The 15,804-nt window shown below is 34.6% G+C and overlaps 1 protein-coding gene across 1 annotated transcript in view; it reads left to right on the forward strand.

Moving 5' to 3' along the window:
* The window catches only part of LOC150084768 (BRISC and BRCA1-A complex member 2-like), a 95,633-nt gene extending 81,661 nt beyond the window's left edge, over positions 1–13,972 (forward strand). The window contains exons 9-12 of the mRNA XM_090375523.1: positions 5,235–5,317; positions 7,560–7,710; positions 10,044–10,093; positions 13,867–13,972. Coding sequence (XP_090231649.1) covers positions 5,235–5,317; positions 7,560–7,710; positions 10,044–10,093; positions 13,867–13,880 — 298 coding nt within the window. The 3' untranslated portion in view covers positions 13,881–13,972. The remainder of the gene's footprint in view (positions 1–5,234; positions 5,318–7,559; positions 7,711–10,043; positions 10,094–13,866) is intronic.
* The last annotated feature ends 1,832 nt before the right edge of the window (positions 13,973–15,804 follow it).

The following is a 15,804-nucleotide window of genomic DNA, read 5'->3' on the forward strand; positions in this document are numbered from 1 at the left end:
GCATTTAATGTCTTGACCAGTGCTTCAAATTCATTGAATTTATTTACTATACTCCCAGCATCTGTGTACATGCAAGTATACATGCACCTGTTCTTACTCTTAGCTACCCTAACACAGCCCATGTATTTACTTGTTTCATTATTACTCCCACCAACCCTTGAAATCTCCAGCTCCTTAGCTTTCCAGGCTGCTGCTCATTCCAGTAGAAGCAGTGCAAGAATCACTTTCACCTATGCTTGCGACTATTGTTTATCTATTAGTCTGTTTCCACCAAGCTAACAGTTTTCTGACTCACCTAACACTGCCTCGATAGCATCAGCAAATATTCTTGCCCCCTTTCTATTTAAGAGGATCCCATCCTTGTAGAAGCTGGTTCTCCTGATAGCAAGCACAGACCACACAGAAAAAAAATTCTATCCCATGAACTTTGGACAGTCTCTCCATGGCCGAATCGATTGAAAAGGCTTTCATCATGTACTCCCTCCTATTGTGTATGTGCATATGCGTTTCAAATTTAACCCTAACTCGTAACTTTTTCAACATTCACCCGAACTGCAAGTCATTTCTTGCCAATCTTGAATTTTCTTTTAATACATCTTCTGTCTCTTGAGGTTGTTGTTCCATAACATTGAAGTTGCCATTCTTGGCACCTGTAACTGTTTTGCCATCACCTGCCAAAGTAAACCTAATGAAATGCATTCTGTACTATGTTGATTAGAAGTGAGGGTGATTTCATAGTGAACAATTGCCAGTCTGTGTCATTTGCATGTTCTGGAACATAGTCATATCTGGATTTATCATGTATAAATTTTACAATTTTACATTAAAATTTGTGGCTATATTTAAAAAAAAAAAAAAAAAAAGTAATTATAAGCTAACTTTTGGACACCAGTGTAGTAGAAATTTGACCAAAGTCACAACTGTTTTTATTAACCAGCTCACGTAAACTTTCACATATAGGGTGCTTTTAAAGTCACTGAACCTACAGACCTGCATATATATCTCTGAGCCGACCGGGCTAGCCGAGTGGGTAAAGTACCTGCCCGGCAACCCAAAGGTCGCGGGTTCGATTCCCGCCTCGGGCTTGGATCAAAGTACTGCAAAAACCTTGGGAGGTGCAATATGGCCAATAAGAAGCCGATGCGCCAACAACTACCAAATCAAAAAAAAAAAAAAAAAAAAATATATATCTCAGGTTTAACTTGCAAGAACAACATTATAGTTAGAAATGTAGACATATTGTGTTAGGTCACAAGGTGCAATAAGAGATGCTGGAAGTGCTCACCATTCTATGATAAACATGTAAGATTAACATATTTTTGGCCATGTGGAGAAGCATATTCTGGTGAATGTTGACAGTTAACTCAGTGGTGTCCTTTAGTTGAGTGTGGATTGTTTATAATCATCTGCTTAAGATACCTAATCAGAAAGGATAGGTGAGGTCTGGTGATTTTGGCAGCTAGACACCCTTAGAGTTATTAATACTAACCATATGCTGTAAAGAAGCCACATGCTTTTGGTGCACCTGCCAAAAAAAAAAAAGTAAAAGGTAGATTTCTTGTTTAGACTGCATTGTAGAAAACTTACTACAATCTAGTCTAAACCTCTTCCATTTAATGTTCCTAGTTCGAGAATTAAAAAAAGTTCGAGAATTCTTTATGACAGTGAAAATTCTGCCTTCATTCATTTTATTAACCCCTCGGAGCTTTATAAACCCCAATCAGGTACCTCTTTAAGTTCCTGCCAGACTGTGGACCCTTTCAAGAAGCTCTGTCTTTTTTTTCAGATGAGGTCTTCATAGTTGGACAGTGTCTTACAATTGCCTTATACAATGGGGTTATGACCCCCCCCCCTCTCCAGGATATTGTTTGATAAATATTTAATAGGACACCATGGGCTTTCCTAGCCACCTGTTCATGCTGCTCAGAGAACTTCAGTTGTAACTCTCAGATCTTTCTTCTACTGTTTTTAATGCAACCCCCACAAAGTGTGCAAGTTATTTTGGGTTTGGTATTTCCCAAATGTAATACCTTGCATTTTGCTTCATTAAAACATAGCTGCTACTTTTCTGTCCATTCTTGAAGCCTGTTAAAGTAATCCTAAAGGAGTGCTACTCGGCACAGACTAATGATTCTCCCAATCTTTACATTGGAAGTCATTAATAATCATTAACATCACATCCTCCATCCTTATGTTGGTGTTTATGAAAATCAGACAACAGTGTCCCAAGGATTAGTTCTTGGACAACACCAATCTGAAGATACCCATTAATCACCTTCTGCTCAGCAGCCACTCTGCAGTCTATCTTAGACCCTTTACAGTAATCCTAATGTATTTCATCTTATACAATAACCTCATGAGAGATTGAGTCAATTGCCTGCAAAAATCCAAATGAACTATTTCAAAATTGTTCCCTACATCCAGCTCATCAGTAATTGTATCAAAATAGCTTACCAGGTTAGTTAAACATGATTTTCCCTTAACAAAACGATGTTATGTATCCTTCATTTTTATCTAAATCTCCCTGGATTGTACTCATAATCATTTTTTCCAAATTTTGTACCACTGAAGTCAGACTAACTAGTGTATAGTTACCACCTTCACCCATAGAATAGCCTTTATCCATTGGTGACATGATGGCACTTCTCCAATCCAAAGAACCTCATCCTAGTCCAATGATCCCATCATAATTAACCTCACTGTTTCAATACACATTCTGGCTGCTTCCCTCAAAATTACTGGGTATGTACAATCAACTCCAGGCCTTACTTGCCTTTAGGCACGAAGGTTTGATCATCTGTAATTTCAGAATCATTAATTTCATGTCTGTCACTCACACAGCTTCTACTCAGCATGAAGCATCTTTTCTCAGTAAAGACTGATATGAAGTACACTCAGTCCTCGTAAACATGTGTTTACACTACACGAATTCGATCATACACAATTTATAAATAGGAGAACGATATCTTATATAACACGAACCGAATTCGCTTATGCACGATTCGCCTTTGTGTTTACAAGAAATGGCAGTCGAACGCGGAATCACCCCAACCGAACGCAACACGATAGGAATGAAGAGAAGATTCTGAAAATGTATTTTATGTTTTTTATATCAGTGAAGGGGAGACACAGTTCACCATAATAACGTAAAAATCAACACAATTCCAGCTATCGGTATAATCGCAAATGCAATTAGATCGAGGTTACTACCAGTTTATAACAGATTCCATTAGCAGAAAGGCAACTGGAAATTGTTTTTATTGTTTTATGGTAGTCACCCCTAGAAATGTGCTTTAGTAAAATGTGAGGTGTTAATCTCTGCCTTTACGGTGTTGTTTATTCAGTTGCTACACGCGCGCAGCTTTGTTTATGTGTATCAAGTGTGTCTCCTCGTTTTGTAATTGTGCTTTATTCCCTAAAAATGAGTAAAATACTTAAAAGGTGTGAAAAGGAAGCATCCTGGCGAAGACACTGCAGATTCAGAGAGAGAAAGAAAAGCAATATCGATAAACAGAGACGGACTGGGTCAAAAATTCTTGCCGAGGAAAATTTATAGTGGTCTAGTACTATGGTTTATGGCCAAAATCACACTGGCCTCCGGCCCACCGGGGTGTCCCCGTAAGGCTTATGGCCAGTCCGCCTCTGTCAATAGAGAAAAAATATGAAATTGTTGAAACGCTTTGAGCGAAATGAAAGACCATGTGATATTGCACGTGCTACAGACCTAAATGAGGCAACGCCGAGAATTACAAAGAATGCAGAGAAAATAAAAACAACTTTCATAGCAGGAACAACTCAAAGTGCAATTAAAATCCATTAGATTAAGACACAAAGAATTGGAAGAGATGGAACGGCTGTCATCTGTTTGGATAGAAAATCAAACAAAAAACAAGTTTGCTTACGATAGAAGCAAAAGCATTAGCAATATTTTATTACGTAATAGTCGTAATAAAATACATAAGTATTTTATTACGACTATTTATTGTGTTTGGTAATGTTTTGGTTACAAATGTGTGTTCAATCTTGGGTGGTTGGCACCTAACCTCATTTTTCCCATAGGGCCTGTTGTTTATATTGCACGATTTTGCATTGCACGTGGGTTTCTAGGAACGCAACTATCTTGCTATACGAGTACTGACTGTACCTATTCAATTCATTAGCACCACCAGCTAAGTTATTTAACGCTTTTCCACACCTGGTACACAAGGGTCCAATCTGATTTGTATTCATACACATGTAAGACTCCTTTTTCCCGTTCTTTGCTCTTAGCAGTGCTTTCTCACACTCAACCTTTGCCTCCCTAACCTTATCTGTTTTCCATAATTCTAATGTATTTGTTTCCCTCCTAATTAATAGATGCCATAAACTGTCATAGTTCACTTTTCTGAAATTAAAAGCTATGTCTTTACCTTTAATGACTGCAGCATCTTTCTTTATCTTCCAACAAACAACTACTGTACATGATCACTACCTGCCAACAGTTTGTTTCTTGTACTGGAAACCCTATGATGTCATCTGATTTGTGAGTAATGATGAAATCTAGAATATTCTCTTTGCTGGTACAAATAATTATCATTTAGTTAATTAAAAATTTTGTTATTATTGTCCACATTCCTATCAAACTTCTTCAAAGGAATTGAGTTGGAATTATCACTTCATGGTAAAGCTTAAGTAAGTAAATGTCTTTATAATCTGGATAGTCAAGGGTAGAAGGGTTTCTGCTATGGGATTATCACCATGACTTACTCTGGAAGTGAATGGCATTACTGTGTGAGTGACTTTTTATGCACCACAGGTATGTGCAATTATATGGGTTCAGGGACTAAAACCACCCTATACTTTCTCTTCCAATTAAGGCAAAGAACTTTCAATCAGGAAACTCATTTGGTTTACTACCAAGCCTTTTTAGATTTTAAAATTTCTTGAACTTAGATATCTAAAACTAAAAAAAAAAAAAAAAAGTTCATAAGTGACATCAAAGTGGCACTAACTTTTAAGTTAAAGAATGCATACGTGTACCATTCTACCAAGATTTATTTCTGAAAAGTCAGTTGGCACCATTAAATAATTGTTTAAATGTGAGTTATAATGTAAGCACATTATTTAATATATAATTAAACTGAATTTTTGAACATGTAATCACTTAATAATGATTGTTAATATTAATTTTTTTTTTTATTTTATTTCAAAGGTCCTGAAGTATTTTTATATTTAATTGTAAATTTTATTTTTAGGTGTCTCATAGAATATGATGCTGAATCATTCTCTAAAATGTCATTACTCTTTGAATGGAATGATTTCTATTTCCTGTTGCACAGTAAGCAAAAGTTTAATGTTTTACTTTGTTTTCCTTTTTTCTGTCACTTTTAAAAATACATCTGAAGAACCAATAAGGTCTATATTGTATATGCAGTGAACATCTTGAAATGGTTTTCTGGCCATATCCTATCTCAGACCTGAGATTCCTGTGCATGCTCAATGGAATTGAGCACAGGATGCTCTTAGGGAGATTTTGTACACAAAACATCTATTTTTAGATATGCATGAAATAATTTTACATATTTCGTAAGTGGCATACTATACCTAGAAGTTACGGTACCATTGCACCATACTGTAGACGTACTTTCATACTACATTTCATTCACTTGCATCAATAACTTATCTAACATCAGCTTAAATAACCCAAGTTTGCCTTACTTTCAAGCCACAGTGTTGGGTTTTTTTTTAATTTTATTTTTTAATAATTAGTGCCCAATAGCTCTTTGCTCTGCAATAAACAAGGTAAATTCTTTACTATATTTTACTAAAGACTAAAAGAATATATGTAGCTAAGCTTAAAACTCTGAACTGTGCTGGTTTCTGTTTGATCTGAAATTTTAATTGTCTTGGCCCTTTTAAAAATCTTTCCACAGATTCAAAGTCCTCAGTAAATGTTCTAGTTTATTCTCACTGAAAATGCAAGCCTGGTCTATTTTTGCATGGTGATCTAAATTTTTCTAATATTGACACTAGCTCTGTTTACAAGTTGTTTACTTTGTACTCCTAACTGAGCTGTTTCCAGCACTTGCCAGTTTAATGGTTTAGAAATACTGATGACATAAACTATGTATTATCAACATTTTTAAACCCCTAAACTGACAAGGATGGTTCTTAGTTCCTATGCAGGTTCTTGCTGTCATCAAGTTCAATATTTGTGACAGTGCTTGTATCAGTACAGTATATTCCTGCTACAACAAATCTTTTAACAACAATTTATTTCTAGGTCCCAGACAACTTTTGTTATTATCAGTGTTTTTTAAATCCTGTTTGAACTTTGATGGAAGTAATTCACCAGGTTGAATTTGGTAGAGAAAAAATATTTTTTTAAAGATACAGCAGAAGAATTCAGTATTACTTTTTTTTGACCCTTGCAATATACAGTAGTGTGGCATACTAGAATTGTTTCACACACACGAAGCTAGGTGACCATGCATCAGATTCAACATTAAAAACAAAAATTGACTTAATGTGATAAACATTTATATTAAGTTGTATCTGTTATACTGCATTCTGAAAGCAAGTTATTTTTTTTTTTATAAATCAAGGGTACTTTAACAATGATACTCATTGAACAATCTATTTTTACTTTTGTAGTAGATGTATTGTCATTTTATTAATTATTGATGTTAAAATCTGTATTTAAATAAAATAAAGGCTAATTAATAAAATGTAATTAATAAAGTAAATCGGGCTATCACTGTTCTCGGCTACTTAGGTCATGCTGTTGGCCCATTCACTAGCTCGGTGCATTATATACTGCCTGACTGCTTTCTTGATATAGCCTAAGTACAGACAAGACATTGTCTTGGACAGAGCAACCAATTCCTTGGGTGATTGAGGTGCACCTAATAAATTGGTCACTTATTGTATTTCCAGCTGCTGTTGATGATGGTAATAATTGTGGCATTGTGAGCTCGAAGAAACACCAGAAATATGAGTTTGGTAAACATCCCATCGTCAGCTAGTGTTGAAGAGGTAGAGATGGATGGTCACTTAACCTCATGTATATTATCACACTTTCTGCTTGTGTATGCAAAAATGTGGAAAACAGGCTGTCTCACCTGTTTAAAACATCCCCCTGGATGCAGACATTTCAAACATCCAAATGAAGTTTAATTTAGAAACCCATACTTCCTTATTTCCAGTTTAGGGAAGATATCAATTTCTATGATGTAAGCTTGGATGTTGTGCTCTGTTGGGAGGATTGAGTTGATAGGTATGCTTTCTTCTGACACACTTCCAACTGAACTGTATTCAGCACTGTTGAAAGTTAATGTATTTATTCTTAAAATACTTTAAATCGGTTCAAGCTATATTTCATTGATTCACTGAGTGATAGCTTATTAGCTTGAACTTTCAGATAAGCCACCATTAATTGAAATTCAATAAGAAATATAATGTTCACTAAAACAGTTTTTGTTTAACAAGAATTAATAGATAATTCTGTTGCATTCACTTCATTGAACTGTAAAATAATTGAAACTTATCATATATGTTTAACTTTTTTTAATCCCATTTAGTATCTCTGAACATATGTTTTCCTCAAGAGAAACCATCTTTCACTTTCCAGTCCATTTATCATGCTAGCCTTGGTCGCCCATTTAGTATTACATGTACAGATTATCCTTATAGTCCACGTTGGTCCGGAAATGAGATGGCTGAGAGGGCAAAGTAAGTTTAATTTTCAAGAGTGTTTCTTTTATTACGTGAAGTGGAATTTTTTTTTAACAATATACTTTCTCAGTATTTCTGCAGCATTGACTAAATATGTATCATATTACATAGAAATGCTTAAAAAACCTCACGTCTCCTTTTTTTTTTCCATTCCCAAAAAAGGTGAGTACTCCGGTTTCTGTTACTCTTTAAGATTGTCTGCTGGTCCTTTGTCTCTGTCTGTCTCGTGCTAATGTACATCCTTTGTTCATTTTGCTTCAGGGACTTGTGCACCTCAGTCAGGTTCCCTTGAAGTTGTTGTTTATACTCTGGCATGACTACCAGGTCAGTGAAATTTACAATAAATAAATCAATACAAATGTTAATTGTATTTAGCAGTCACAGGCTTGAATCTCACTCAACAAGTGCGTGCAAATGCACTTGCTCTCCTGATCACTTACTATGTCAGGTCTTGTGTATTTACAGTCCTCACCTTCTAACCCATTATAGAGGGAGCAGTAATTAGTTTAGTCATTCTTCTTGAACCTGTTGAAGGTGGTGTTTCTTTTTTTTTTCTTTTCTTAATAGGTGCAGACAAATTGTGGTCTTACCATCTTATTTAGGAAATACATGTGCAGGAAGAACAGCAGTAGAAGAATAAATGAGAAAAAGAAGTTACTCTAAGCCCAGAGCTGGACAGCAAATGGATGCTGTCTGACTGATGCATGCATCACTAACTCAAAAGTGTAAAATACATGCATATACAGTGCAACCTCGATATAAGCTTTAATACCTTTTGTTATAAGCGAAGCACATTGTAGCTGAAATTTTTTTTTTTTTTCCCTATTTCCCCTCTGTTTTCTTAACATAAATACACTTTATTAATTTTGAGTGTACAAACAAAGTATTAAAGGTTATATATCATTCCTAGTCAGCATAGATATGAGTGTATACAGTATTTACTTTTTTCAATAAGAAATTACTACTTCTTTGAACATACTTTTTTCATAATTCATTTTGGAGAACACTATCATATCCATGGTATGAGAAGGTACATTATATAGAGCAGCATTTCCCAAATTTTATCTCACGATATATTTACTAAACACAAGTTTAGCTGGAGCCAAAGAACTGTTTGCTAATATTTTATTACATACAACGCACTGTGAATCAAGAGCATCTTTATTTCCAGCACGTGTAAGCCACAATTCAAATAGTTATCATACTTTGATTTTGGTCTCTTATTAGTTGGTTCCTGTTTTTTCACTTCAGATTTTTGGGGAACAAAATGCTGCAATTGTTTATTTTCTTTGAAGTGTGACAATATTGTGTTCGGTTTCATCAACCACAGTTGCAATACTAGAAGTTATTTGCTTCTCATTTTAAAGTTCCTTTTTTCAACCACAAATACATGGTCATTATTTTAACAATATTTCAAAATGTTGATAGTTATCAAAAAATTTATACAAGGAAGTGAATTTAGTTATGGTATCGGTTTGCTTCCCCCTCTCCTTCAACCCATGTACTCCAGGCTAAATCACATATGAATGGCATATCAGATCACTACTTGCTACTTTTTCGTAGATGTCATTACCTCTCTGTACTTCTCTATGCAAAAGCCCACCAAAATAGTGTTCCGTGGTCTACTTGATTATTAGTCTATGCCAGTATATTAATAACGGGGGGGAATTCTGTTAAAAATTAGGATGACACAAAAGTGATGTACAATATGAAATATGCAACATTTGTTTACTTTTTTAAATTATTAACTAGGATTTTTCAAGGAACACTTGTTCACAGAACACAGTTTGGGAAACTCTGATATAGAGGTTGAACTGTTAGTTTGTTATTTTAAACAACTGAAATGTGATCCTTTTTGGAGTTCAAGTGCTGATTTACCCTGAAGAAGTATTTGAGAGTTCCCTGTCTTTACTTAATATTGTTTATTATGAAATTGGCACTCAATTGGTGGTGGGTGTGAGGTTGCATCTCCTCGTGCAGAGAGTCATGTTTGTTCTGCTGAGGGTAGGCCTTTGTTTTTTAAGATTTTATTTTGATTATTAAGGTACCTTTATGTTCATGCAGCAGAATTAATGAATTGTGTGGCATATTTAGTGTTCCTTTTTCTATAATAGCCTTGCTTTTGTGCTAGTCTGAAAAGAGATCTCAAGTTCATCAAAAGTATTTTTTCATTTTTTATTGCAGTGTGTTTCAACACTTTGCACCTGAAATGCTGATAAATAAGTGGAAATTACAATAAAAAATGTAGTAATCCATGCTTTAAATTGCATTTTATAATTATGAATAAAAGTGTGTAACAATCTAATATTTATTTTTCTCATTTTCTCTAGGTCTTTTTTGCTAGAATATATTCCTGTATTCCAAAGGAGCTCCCTAAAAAGTAAAGCATAAACTTTTGCTAGAATCTGAAACTATTTATTTATTTTTTTGTAAAAATGTATACCTATGATGTATGTAATACTTTTTTGATGTGTAGAATCATGAAATTTTGTTATATGCATTTATAATATTTAATAAATAGCGAATTTTTGAGATCTAATTTGTTTTACTGAAAAGCAAGCCATTTTAAATAGTTACTACATATTTATATAAACATTTCTTTGTAAGGTCCACTTTCAGAATACTGTAGTGGTTTATACCTTATTTTCATAACAATACCTTTTTGCCTTTGAAAGTAAGTTTTTTATTCAGAGTTAAATTCTTCCAATTTATGTTGTTTCTCCAAATACCTTTATTTTCGTCTTATTTGTATTGACACTTTCTTTATATATGATATTGTTTCAGCACTACAAAATTGATGGGATAGTTAGACTTAAGGACATGGAAACTTATAATACCATAATGTTATGTTCCACAGCATGTCAAGACGTACCCCATTATGACAGGTCGTGAAACTAAATTTCAGGTTATGGAATAGCCTCCTTTAAGTGATGGATTCATTTGTTCTTTTATTCTGATACATGGATTATTAATTCACTCCACATTCACATTTTTCCTGTGAATTTGCTATGAGCAATGATTATATCAGATTAATTTGGTAATTTTTTGATTGGAAAATGCAGCCTCCCTGACTTAATTTAGGATTTTTTTTTTTTTTTTTTTTGTAAAATGTTGTTGGCATTGTTACCTGAAATACACATCTTCATTATTCCACATTTGTATTAATAAGGCTCAACACAGAAAATCAGGATGTTTTTAAATTATTTCCCACAGAGCAAAGTGCCATTATTATAATTTTATCTGTTTAGAGTTATGCCTTTTGACTAACACCTTATAATAAGTAGCATGTGCTGTGTTAGAATAACAGAGTAAGAATAACAGAATAACACCAATGCTAGAAGTATAGTAAATAAATTTAAGTGTTGTTGGGATATTGGATACAGGGTGTCACACAGATAAAAGCAATGCAGAAATGGAATTTGGGAAGTACAATATGTAATAATAATAAAAAAAAAAAAAAACTAAGGATGCATTCATGGCATACATGGACAGTTTGGTGTGACATAAGCACAGGGAAAGCAAAAATGAGAGGAGGAGTGTGTTATTGGCCTGATGACACTAATGAGTACAATGAACAATTGTATAGAGAAATAGAATGGGCCAGTAAATCAGATTGTTATAATGGGGGATTTTAACTTCCCAGATATTCATTGAAACTTGTGGGTTGGTCTAGAGGCGGATTTAACTGCAGGTGCGTGCCCTGGGCCCCAACTTTTGAAGGGCCCATGCAAAACCCCAACAAATTAGTTGAACTAATATATTCAACTATTAGTTCAAAACTTTGTGATTATTATTATGCTATTATTAATTATATTATATTCAAATTTTATTGGAAATAAAACATTAATAGTACATAATATATTTTATTTATTTAAAAAAATGGTTAACATGTATTTTTATTTTCTCTGTCTCTCTCTTTTTTTTAAGGGGCCCGATATTTTCTTCCATGCCTGGGGCCTCAACCGACCTTAATCCGCTCCTGGGTTGGTCACTCACACACTAGCAAGACTTTTGTGCATTTATTGGATGATTTTCTGTAGCAGCATGTTCGAGAGGCAACCAGAGGGAATAATACTCGATCTAATTATGAGTATTGATTATTTGTGTACAAAGAATTTGCAGATAAAGGAACCATGAGGGATCAGTGTACTAATGTGGGATTTACTTAATGATATAATTACCACCGAAGGGTTTTTGCTTCTGCAAAGGTGACCACGGTGGTCTCAGACAGTTTTTAAATTCTGTACAGTGGGACCAACTGATGATGTCACCAACAGCAAATTCTAAGTGGGATGCATTCAAGGAATTAATCGTGGAAGCTACTAGACTTTTCAGAAATACTGTTCATCTAAATGGATGTCAGATGGAGGCCTAAATGAACTAATGAGACTCGTGGCAGAGAAGAAAAATGCATGGGATGCATACAAATTATCAGGTGACACAGAAGCCTATGGCAGATATAAGCTAGTCTGTAATCAAGTTGCAAAGGAGGTTGGGCAAGCGAAGGCAGATTACAAGAAATCTTTGGCTAAGGATGCTAAGAAAAACGACAAGGTCCACTTGAAAACAAGAAAAACTTATTGGTCCACTTAATATCGATGGTTCAACTATTGGTTATCCTGCTCAGATAGCTGATAACCTGAAAGAGTATTTTGCATCTACATTCACATGAGTTATTAAGGGAAGAAAATGCCAGAAGTTTATCAAACTGTAACAGAGTACTTAATGATTTTGTAATAACTGACAGCAAAGTGGAGTTATATTAAGGGAGAGAGAGCACAGGAAACCTTAACCATAATTATGAGAGCATCCTTGGACTCAGGGTAAGTCCTCACAGACTGGAGATGTGCAAATTTAACCCCAATTCACAAAGGGGTATAGTAATTACAGACCAGTTAGCTCTTAACTTCTGTTCTGGGGAAAATAATGGAGTCTCTGGCTAAAGATGCATTGTAGGATCCTCTAGACAAGACTGTAATAATAATTTAGTACTGCAAGGGTTATCTGTGTAGGGAAAGTCTTGTCTGACAAATTTTATTGGATACTATGATGTGGTTATCAAGGAACTACATGCAAAATATAATTTTGATATGATTTCAGAAAAGCTTTTGTACTGTTGCACATGGAAGACTACTTTCCAAATTGGAGCAGTGTGGTATTAAGGGTAAGTTGCTACAATTGATAAAAGGGTGGTTGAGTAGGAGAAGACAGTGGTAATCAATGGATGCTGCTCTTTGCAGACTAATGTTATTAATGGAGTCCCTCAGGGTTCGGTGTTGGGCCCACTGTTGTTTTGTATATTTATCAATCATACTGATGAAGGCTTAATGTCGAAGTTTGCAGATGATACAAAGGTTAGCAGAGATGGTAATGGCAGTGTGCTACTGCAACAGGATCTAGAAAATTTGGGCAGGTGGGCTGAGAAGTGGCAACTGAAGTTTTAACATTGACAAATGCAAAGTACTACATATATGGGTAGAAGTAACCCCAGGGAAATGTACCTACAGTGTGGGTACTACACTTAGGGTAGTACCACATGTGTGGTGACTCATTTTATCCAGACAATTTCTGCCATGAATCAGTTCATGGAATGACATGTTAAGAGTTCTATAACTGCTATTAGTCTAGCCCAAGTGTTCTCTTTTGTAGTGGAGTTAGGATATATTGCAGACTATGTGGAGTGAAGAATACTTAAAATATCCTCAACTGTCTCCCTGACGAAGTGAACCTATGGTAGACTTGAATTGTTGCCATATGCTTTACCATACTGTTTTACTACCTTCCATTCCAATTTCCACCTCAGACAACCTAAAATGTAACTGTTTATGGGACAGACCATTGATAGGTTTTGCTTCAGAAGTGAAATAAAGGAAACTGATTTCAAAACAATTATTGTAACCAGGTGCTACATGTATTTAACTGAGTTCAGTCTATTATATTCAGCTTTTTTATTTTCTACTATTTATTTAAATTCATGTAGTACTGCACAATATTTTTGGAACTTCTGTATTTCATAACACTTAAAATGTTAATGTACAGTAATAGCAGACAATTTTTGAAATTGATAACCCAGAAGCAATTAGTCAAGAAGAATCTTCTACACTGTGGAATTAGCTTAAATGTAACCTATTTTTAACTCTTTTCTTCTTTCAGGAAAAGCTGTTTGATATCTTCAGAAACTTCCTGGAAAGTACTGTTACAAGTGTCTTCCAAAATAGATACCACTTGATCTTCAGTCAATGTTTTGAAACTATGATCATCTGAAACAATTATATGAATAATGATATTGAAATAAATTCTACTTTTCTAAGAAGTTTAAGGTAGAATACTAATAGATTGTGTGACACGTTCTGAGATTACTGTTTTCTTCTTATATGCACAAGGACACTGAAAATATCACCGAAATTATCCAAATGGCATTATAATTAACAATGTACACTTTTATATATTGAAACTGCACTGGTCATTATTTATTGTGTTTAAGGAAAGCCAGTCAAACTTTAGGAGGCTACTAATTAGGTGATCTAAGGTTCTAAATGTTACATGAACATGTATTTTATTCAAATGTAACAGAGCTATGAGCATTTCATTTTGTGATAGTTGTTGCTAGTGATATAATATTCTGCGAAGGTATATTTTATTGTTAGATACTATTCAAAATGACACCTCCCATGCTGCTGCTTTTGTGTGTGTGTGTACTGTGCTCAATACTCATTTGGTTAATTCTTGGGTTACAAAATGCTATTGATATTCTACTGCTATAGTTTACACTCCAGAATTCATAAATAAAAACCAAGAAAAACTGGCAGTCTGTAAATAGATGCGTGGTGACCTAACTGAAGTTAAGGCTTTAAAAGGATTAAACTAGTAAACTAAATGCATGGCATCTTTACTCTTGCTGACGGGAACATAAAATAAAAACATGTGCAGAGATTCATATTAAATTTCTAGCTAATGTTCAAATGAAATTCCACCTAGTGTTGTGGAAGTGGGTAGTTTGAATACATTTGGCAAATGAATGTTATTTTGTGGTTTTTTTTTTTGCTAGTGTATAAGGTTTACTTTCTTGCATCATTTTGCCATCAAAATGAACACCAGGTGACAATGATGTTGTAAAACTGCTCTGGCTGCAGTGCATTCCCAATAATTTTTAACTAGATTTGTGTAAGCACAAATATAGTTAAAAGTCTGAGGGTGGAATGATTCCCTCCATTCGCCTTTGTCGAATCCGGTATCTATCAGATGAAATCCATGCAACATCACACTGCTGTGGCACACAATGTTAATATCCCAGATGAAGGAAAACCCCCTTTTCAGGTGATAATAACAAATGATTACACGCTTAATCATTTGTTACGAAAAAAAGTTAGAAATATGACCTGTCGCATGTAGCTACAATTAGAATGGCTACACACACTAGTGTTAAAGTTGTTGCAAAAACCGTTATATATTGTTTTCCTCCTCTTTGCTGATCCAGCAACAGTCTAACTTCCTTGCAGCTTTTGGCCTATACTAATACTGAAAGGAATATCCACGTATTCTTTGTCTGCAATTTTGATCTTAACTAGTCATGAAAAGGGCCTGTTATGTCAATTTAAAATAGAGTATAAGATCTTTTTCCCACATAGCTATGGGATAGTTATAGTGTGACAGGAAATATAAGGGGAAAGGCTCATAACTCTGTAATACATGTTCATATAACATTTTAGACTCAAAAACTACACCTAATAATTTTAGGTATTGTGTGTGTGGGTGCATGCGTGCACACACACAGAGCACAGTAAATGACATAACTTAATGGGCTGAATGCTTGAAAAAGTAATGCTAATATTAGGGAATTTTTAAATTAAGGGCCATCACTTTGAAATACAATGCACAAAAGTTTTATGATGTCAGTTCCTGTTCTCAGACAAAGCTTTCTATTCATTTGAAAACAGGAACTGATATAAATGCCCCTCATATATTGATATGAGGATATGTCCCTGTATTCATGTGTTACAAAAATGGCTGTAAGAGTACAAATAACAAAAGTGGGACAAGTGCTCAATGTTAACACTTTTGCATAATGCGGTAAGCAAAAGTCTATTTATG

This window comes from Mastigoproctus giganteus, chromosome 6, assembly GCF_048544385.1.
Source record: "Mastigoproctus giganteus isolate SK-2022 chromosome 6, ASM4854438v1, whole genome shotgun sequence".
Taxonomy (NCBI): Eukaryota; Metazoa; Arthropoda; class Arachnida; order Uropygi; family Thelyphonidae; genus Mastigoproctus; species Mastigoproctus giganteus.